Here is an 8,996-nt window from a genome sequence, read left to right on the forward strand (position 1 = left end):
GTACTGGTTCACTTCAAAAAGGTCCTAAATCACTTCATAAAGTTTTGGCTTACTTTTGAAGCATTCGTAATCACTTCAGAAAATACTGAATCAAATCAGAAATGATCTAAATCACTTCGGAAAGTACTTTATCACTTCAGAAACTGTTCAGAAAGTATTTAATCACTGAATCACTGCAGAAAATATTGAATCACTTCAAAAAGGATCTTAATTACTTCAGAAGGTGCTGAAATACTTTTATAAAATTCTGAATCCCTTCAGAAACTACTTTCATGTCCGGAATTAATTGAATCAATTCATAAAGATACATAATCACCTTGAATATAACTGATTGCACATTCAGTTCAGAGTTCACATCAGAAAGTACTGAATCATTTCAGAATTATTCAGAATTACTGTGATTCACTTCACAAAAGTTCGAAATCACTTCGGAAAGTACTGAATCACTTAAGAGAAATTCAGAGTTACTTCGGAAAGAACTGAATTACTTCATAAAATTTCGAAATCACTTAGAAAGCAACTGTGTTAATTTAGAAATGTTCGACATCTCTTCACAAAGTAAAGAATTACCTCAACAATGTTCGGAATCACTTCGGCAGTACTGGATCAGTTTCAGAAAAGTTTGTATTCACTTTGTATAGTACTGAATCATCCCAGAAAAAAAAATGGGATAGCTTTTCGAAGTAATGAATCCTTTCTGATAATTTTAATCACTTCACAAAAGTTTGTAATCGTTTTAAAAGGTATTCAATCACTTCTGATAAGCTTGAAGTCGCCTCAAAAAAGTTTTGATCAGCTTTGGAATATTTCAAATCTTTTTAAAAAAGATTCATTTCAAAATATTTTACATTTTTTCGAAAAAAAAAATTGATAATTCCAGGAAAATGAATTCCTTGAAATACCCACAACCCCCAAGCACATCTTCCCACATTGGAATCCGTTCTATTAGTCTTCTTATCGCATCATCCTTGATTTGCTTCCCAAACATTTGTAGACACTCGTACTAAATGTTGATGATTTTCTGGGCGAATTTTTCTAGTGTTCCGTTCCAACTCATCCCAGAGTAGTTCGATGGGATTTAGATCCGGTGATTGAGCTGGCCAAATCATATTGACCAGCTCTTCCTCCTTCTCCACATCTTTACAGTACTTTCCGAACTGATTCCGAGATTTTCTGAAGCGTTTCAGTGCTTTCCGAAGAGATTTCTAAGTGAAGTGAGAAAATATTTTCAGAAGAGCTAACAAACTTTTCTGGAGTGATCAGATCTTGAGAAAGTTATTGCAAACTTGAGTGAATTGATACAGTTCTTCCCAAAGTGATTTCGAAACATTCTGAAGTCATTCAAATACTATCCGAAGTTATTCTGAGATTTTGGGAAGTGCTTCAGTTCATTCCTTACGAAAGTTGCGTTGCGGTGCGTGTGTAACGGAGTAATTCGTAGATTGCATACTGGCAACTGTCATGTATCAACTTTGACGTTCTTATTCTGATTGATTAAGGAAAACTATTTTGGAGTGAATAGTTCTCCAATCAAAGTTCAGAACAGGAAAAGCATGACAATTACCATTGCCGGCCACGCCCATGTTTTCCGTTACGGGGAAAGGAAGGAAATTGTTGATGTAACATCTACATGGGAGGCCAGTGACTCTTCGATGCCCCCATGCCATTGATGCTACGGAGTTGGATAGTTTGGTACGAGATGGGTCAAGATTCGCTTAAGCAGGCGATGCGAACATAGTAATTATTTTGTTCTCGAAGAGTTTGGGAGTAAACCTACGATCTTCTACTCAGTAAAGCTGGGTTTTGACAGGGCAAGTCAATTTATTTTATTGATTTATTTATTTATTTATTTATTTCGTCAACCAACGTAGACTAGTACATATTCGAATAAAGTTTTGTTTTCTTAAATTTATTTATTTATTTCGTCAACTTTGGACAAAAGGTTAAAAGTATAATTTTGTCGCAGTATTGATTGTAAGAGGCCCATATTTTGCGATGATATTTTATTTCAAATAAATTTCGATTTCGGAGTTGCCGAGTAAGTGCATGGAAACTTAATTTTGATAAAAGTTCTGTGGAGTCAATACGCTGCGAAACGATATCGTTTACAATTGAAACCATTGCATATTCACGACGCTCTTTTAATGTTTATAAGCATGCAGCGTGCTTTTTATGATGGAAGAGGAAATGATGTCCAACCTAATTTACGAAGAGCGTATAAAAGAAATTGTGTTTGTACCGATTCTAATCTTTCTTCGTGCGTGTTTGAAAAAGGAGACCATACAATGCTGCAATATTTCAGTATTGACCTCACATAGGCAATATATAGTGTTTTAATTGTGTATGGGTCCTGAAAGTTATAGCAAAAGCGCTTGATAAAGCCTAGCATGTTATTTGCCCTGTGAATAATTGTGTTGTAATGGTCTATGAAAGTTAGTTTAGAGTCTAAGATAATTCCTAAATCCCTAACTCTTTCACATTTTTCTACATTTTGATTTCCTAGTGCAATTGAAATATTTGTTGTTCTTTTCCTGCTAAATGATATTAAGTTGCATTTTTTTACATTCAATTCTAGTAGACTTTTTTTGCACCATATGTAGAATATGTGTATTTCATTCCGGAATATATTGATGTCTTCTTCATTTCTTATTTCCAAAAAGAGCTTAATGTCGTCGGCATAAATAAGCAATTTGAGTTTTTTGAATCGAATTTTTGATTCGAATCGAATTGAATTCAACTGACTTGGACGAGAATTGAACGTGTAAACCATGCCATTCACCTGACTTGATCAACTCACTTGAATTGAAAAAAGTAGAACCAGGCTCAACATTTCAAGCCAATTGAATTCAACTGAGTTGATCAAATGACTTGTCTAGTCTAAACGCAGCTTAAGCAAAAGTGACAGCTACCAATCCAATTAAATTCCAATCCTGTTTTAAATAAAATTAAACAAACAAAATGGAACCGTTTCATCCAAATGATCAATTTACTCCAGCCATATGAGCTTGAGCTTGATTGATCTCCCACGGTTGCTACTCTGTTACTGCCAGATCAGCTGTAATTACACAGAGAACCAATAGACGATGCTTGGGACTAGCAATGCTCAATGTGTAAAAACTGGTGATCTTAAATTAGGCAATACCAGCGCCGGCCGTGCCCGAACACAGGTCAAGAAAGGAATGGAAAGGATTGTGTTGACATGACACTCGCTTTGATGGAAGCCGAGAACACCTCTGCACTTCCACGAGGAATCACTGGGATGTTGGATAAGAGGGTTGGGTTTGCAGCAGGGTTCGTTTTGGTAAACGATAAGCTGAATTGATGTCCTAACGATCATATAACGCTAAGGAGCTTGGGACTAAACCCACGGTCTTCTGCTCAGTAAACAAAAACGTTTGCCACTAGGCAGACGAGCACCTTTTTAATCACCGAGTTGCTGTTATTACCATGTAATCATATTAACAAATAAAACGGTCGACGAATCTTGAATGTAGATGGGCCTGAGATTAGACTCATGATGTTCTGCTCAGTAAGCAAAAACGGTTGCTCTAAGGCCACCGAGCCCCTCATATCACATAATACCGTTGCTCAAATTTGTGTATCCATTCAAACCCGGAACCAACGACAACAACGAGTTTCGCAAAATACACGATACACAAGCAATTTTACCATAAATCTCTTTGATATGTAAGGACCTGGGACCGCGTTTTTCTTGCTCAGTAAGCAGGCCACTGTAACTGACGATCTTTCAAATCCAAAAACGAAAAACTACGACTTGGAGACTTGACATACTTCAAGTCCCCGCGTACATCGTACGGGTTAGGCAAAAATGTGCGTCGATCTTAAAACTGTCGCATTAATGGCCCTTCGCTCATTTTCAACTTCTATTCAATTTTCATACTGCCGTACTCTAACGGAACTATCCACCTACCCTCTTCTAAAAATCATTCTCTAGCTAATAATTCATCACACTAAAGCTTCATGTTAGCATTTCCAACCAACTCTGAAAATCGTTAACTTCGCGTATGAAGTAACATAAAAACACTTTGAATGTACGAAAAAGTGCTTAGGCCTTCATTAAGTTCCACTTTCACGCGACGTTCAATGACAGGGTCCACTCCAGGATTACATCTGAAAAATCCAAATCTGGCCAACGCCCACCCTAATCCTAAACCTGTTCTAATCCACCTGAAATGACTAACGAATGGAAGACTTTGACTACCCAGCCATGCAATAGTCTCATTCCGTGCCTTATGGCAACTTGATGATTCTATTGCGCTCATCTTTTGGCACCACCCAGAGGAGACTTGGTCCTGTACCCAATGCTTAACTTATCTCCATTCCACTCAGCTACTCGCAATTTCTTGTGATATAGTGGGCGGAATATTATTATATGAGACAATTCAATGCAGACGTCTTTCCAAATTTGGCAGATCGACAGGTAATCGGTGAGTTACCACGATAGTTGCTATTCAACAACTCGACAACGTCCCATCGTCAACGCCTGCTATGAGAATGTCACATTGCAGACGCCAACGAAATGACGTCATCGAGCTATCGATCAACTACCGTGGTTATCGCCTGGTAACTTATAGCATGATGCTAGGAGGCGAACCGGAAGAATCGATGAGCTACCTCTCCCCCTGATCAATTTATTCCAGCCATATGTGATAAAAACACTGGTGCACTTTGGAGGGCCACGTGGCCAGTTCTTATGACTACTCCAACGACAGTCGATAGTCGTGGATTTTCCTCTATTTCTCTCTGCTTCTGCATAAACAGAGACAATCGCGTGTCTTCTATCTTCTTCTTCTTTCCTTTATTTAACGTCGGTCTCTGTTCCGCAATCTAGTACCAATCACCGACGGACATCGATTGCCTTCCATTGACGGCAATCGAATGTGCAGGAAGGCAGCTTCCACACCTACGTAGGATATCGCACCCATTCATCAACACCCATGGGCCGGGACCAACGGCTTTACTTCCCTTCCGAAGGAAGACGTGACCAGACAAATCCCACCCTATTTCTGTCAACCTATTTCAGACACACGTTCTGCTCACTGAAGAAGACTCACTGCTATCCACATGCACAAAAATGCTACCTTACTATTGCTCACAAGCCCGAAACACACTAATACTTTTGCAAATCGTTTCTTATGCTCACTGGTTATGAATTTAGGCGCCATTTTATCTTGCTGCTTTGAATTATTAAAACAAAATACACTTCTTTCTTCCAATTCCCAGCTCTTCCAATACCATTCCTTTGCATGTGAAACAATCTACCACACAATTTCAAAACATTTAGCGGCACTGGTGGTGTAGTGGTAAGCGTGATTACTTCTCACCCCAGCAGCATGCCTGGGTTCAATCCCAGTCGGCGCCACCGGGATGTTCTGAGGCATAACATCTCTGATCACGCCTTCCTTCGGGGGAATAAAGCCGTTGGTCCCCGGTTCATGAGTTGATGAGTCGATAGGTAGGGTCCAAGTGTGAGAGAGCTTCTCTCTCTGGCGTCGGTAGCATTCATGCTCAGCACGGAAAACAAGATCGACGGGAAAAAAAATCAAGGAAAAAAAATTCAAGCCATTTAAATTCTCGAGGCATCTTCACGTAGCCGTCTCCGTCTTGAATCAGTAAAATAATATTGTTCATTTTTTCTCCATTTCTATTTCCATGTCAAATCGCCAAACCAAGAACCTCCCGTATTCGATTCCAGGGCACAGTAGGGTAAACGCCTATAGTTGTGTATGGAGACTCAATACACAACTATAGGAACCTAACACTTCTAACGTACCGCAACTATAGGAGCGTTTACCCTACCACTTTAATAATCATTCACCGCAAACCGAAAAAAAAACTCTAGCGGAGATCAAAACCGATTACGTGCAACTCGAACCGCGTCTCGAAGCAAACTCTTCAGTTCATTCCTAACGAAAGTGATGATAAACTTTTTGGAATCTTTTCTGATGTGATTCTGATATTTTCTGGAGTTTTTCAGTATCTGAAATGATTCAGTACTTTCCAACGTGATTCCAAACATCTTAAGTGACTCAATGCATTCCTAAGTGATTCAATTATTTTCAAATTGATTCTGGCGTATTTTGATTACGAGTACTTACGGAAATGATTATAATCTTTCTTAATTGATTCAGTACTTTCCGAAGTGATTGTGAACTTTTCTGAAACGATTCAGCGCTTCCGAACATTCCTGAAGTGATTCAGTGTTTTTTAATCATTTTTTATTTCTTTATTAATTAGGTTTTTAGAAGCAAGCTAGTTCATCTAAGAAGTGATTTAGTGTTTTCTGAAGTAATTCTGAACATTTCAGAAGTGATTTTATGCATTCTAAGTGATTCAATTCAATTATTGTTAAAGTGATTCCGTTCTTTTGGAAATTCTTACAAACTTTCTGAAATAATTCAGTATTTTCCGTACTTATTCTGAAGTTTTCTGAAGCGATACAGTATATCCGAACTGATTCAGTATTTTTCGAAGTGATTTCTTACATTTATGAAGCGATTCAGAGCGTCCCTAAGCGATTCAAATGTGATTCAGTTCTTACGGAAGTGAATACAAACATTCTGGAAAGATTTAGTATTGTAAAAAGTATTTTCAGAAGATCTCTGAAGCGATTCAATACTATCCGAAAAGTTTCCGAGCTTTTATGAAGTAACTCAATACTGTCTGAAGTGATTTAAAACTTTTCTTAAGTGATTCAGTTCTTTCTTGAATCCCTACTTATGGAAGAGAATACATACTTTCTGGATATAATGATTCAGTACTTTCCGGAGTGATTCCAAAATTGTCTTAAGTGATTCAGTACTTTCAGAAATGATTCAATACTTTCCGAAGTGTTTTGAACATTTCTGAAGCGATTCAGTACATCCGACGTGCTTGCGGAAGTCATTACAATCTTTGTGGAATGAGTCAGAACATCGCCATTTTATTGCATTTCTTACAGTTACAGATTAAAATCAAGGCATACTCATTCATTCACAGTGACTTCAATACTGAACCCGTCGTGGGATACATTAGTGTTCGAACGCCCCAGTTGATGATTCGTGATCCAGAGCTAATCAAAGAGGTCCTTTCGAAGGGATTCCGGTACTTTGCAGCAAACGACTTCTCAGACGTAGTAGATGAAAAGTCCGATCCACTTTTTGCCCGGAACCCCTTCTGTTTGTCAGGCGAAAAATGGAAAAACCGACGAGCAGATATCACTCCCGGTTTCACAAACAGCAGGGTAAGCATAAGTTGTATAATTTGTTTCTTATTAATCAAAAACTAACAGGCTACTTACAGATAAAGGCTATGTCGGTTCTCATGGATGAAGTTTGTGTGAAAATGACTGAATATATCAACAATAAAATAAAACACAATGAATTCTGTCTCGACACGAAAGAGGTAAACAAATATTGAAAGCAGCTTTAAGCATCGTAGATACTAATGACAATTATCCATAAATCTCTTTTTCGCCATCTAGCTTATGTCCAAATATACCACAGATGTCGTTTCGAATTGCGCTTTTGGCATCGAAGCACAATCGTTCTCAAAAGATAAGCCAGAAATTCGAGAGATGGGTCGACGGATCATGGATTTCAACTTTACTGCCCAGGTTTGTGTAATGGCTACTACCTTCCTGCCTTCCGTTAAGAAATTCTACAAATTTACATTCATTCCCCGGGAAGTCGAAGAATTCTTCATTCACATCATGAAAGATGCCATCCACCACCGCAAGAAAAACAACATCGAACGAAATGACTATCTGGATCATCTACTATCGCTGCAGGAGAAGAAGCAAATTTCCGAAATCGACATGGCAGGTCAAGGTGTGTCGTTCTTTGCTGATGGATTCGAAACATCAAGCTCGGTGATGACCTATTGTCTGTATGATTTAGCATCTCACCCAGAAATACAGAAGAGACTAAGAGAGGAAATTCGAAACGTACAAGCTAGCAAAGGAGGCATCACTTACGATAACATTGGAGAAATGACCTTCCTCGATCAGGTCCTCGACGAAACACTGCGACTTCATCCAGTAATTCCAGTACTGGCGAAACGATGCACTGAGGACACAGTTCTAGTTGGACCGAAGGATAAGAAAATTCCTGTTTCAGCTGGAACCACGGTTGTCGTTCCATTATTGGTCCAGTTAGATCCACAGTACTACGAAGAACCAGACAAATACAACCCGGACAGGTTCTCACCAGAAAACGGTGGATCCAAACCGTACAGAGAACGTGGGGTGTACTTCCCTTTCGGGGAAGGGCCCCGAATGTGTCTCGGAATTCGATTTGCCGTTGTCCAAGTGAAAAGGGGAATTGTAGAGATATTGGACAAATTTGAAATATCGGTCGATCGAAAAACGCAGGTTCCATTGAAATATGATCCTAATTTGTTTATGTTGTATCCAGTAGGTGGCATCTGGTTGAATTACAAACTAATTTAAGTAGATGGATTCGCTTAAAATTAAATGACATTCTGCAGGAAATAATCAGGGAAACTAATAAACACTCTATATATAAATGATGTAAACGATTGTGCAGCTTTCTTTGGTCTCATTCCGAATAAAAATCCAAATTTATCCACCCATGTCACTTATCAATTCAGAAATCGTCATTAATTTGAATTCTGGCAAAAATGATCAAGTCCGCATTCACAAAATAAGAAATTTTTACCGTAATTATATAATATTTACCGAACTTTTCAGTAGCTGGAGGTTCGATAAAACTTCTACTGCTTAACAATAACAAAAAAAAAATGAAATCCGCTTGCCTGGCGTAAATAATGATTTCAATACAAATTAACAAAAAAATCATAAATAACTGAAACTAAGAAGTTAGTGAATAATAACGTTAAAATTTCAGAAGAAACGGTAAAACCACCATTTTCCTTTGAATTCCATGCTATAATATAAAAAAAAATCACATAAAACGTTTTGACTAGAGCTTTGTTCTACAAATACCATTGTTTTCTTCTTCACAGATTAGTAAGAT

General features: G+C 38.2%; 1 protein-coding gene across 1 annotated transcript; it reads left to right on the forward strand.

Annotated features, from left to right (window-relative positions):
* Positions 1 to 4,515: 4,515 nt before the first annotated feature.
* LOC135703032 (probable cytochrome P450 28d1) lies at positions 4,516 to 8,487 on the forward strand. Its single transcript, XM_065224132.1, has 4 exons — positions 4,516 to 4,584; positions 6,962 to 7,243; positions 7,303 to 7,404; positions 7,484 to 8,487. The coding sequence occupies exons 1-4, from the start codon at positions 4,516 to 4,518 to the stop codon at positions 8,447 to 8,449; spliced, it is 1,419 nt and encodes a 472-aa protein (XP_065080204.1). The 3' UTR covers positions 8,450 to 8,487.
* Positions 8,488 to 8,996: the final 509 nt, after the last annotated feature.

Source organism: Ochlerotatus camptorhynchus, unplaced genomic scaffold (assembly GCF_037179485.1).
Source record: "Ochlerotatus camptorhynchus isolate MF236.1 unplaced genomic scaffold, CSIRO-AGI_Acam_v1.1 ptg000206l, whole genome shotgun sequence".
Lineage (NCBI taxonomy): Eukaryota > Metazoa > Arthropoda > Insecta > Diptera > Culicidae > Ochlerotatus > Ochlerotatus camptorhynchus.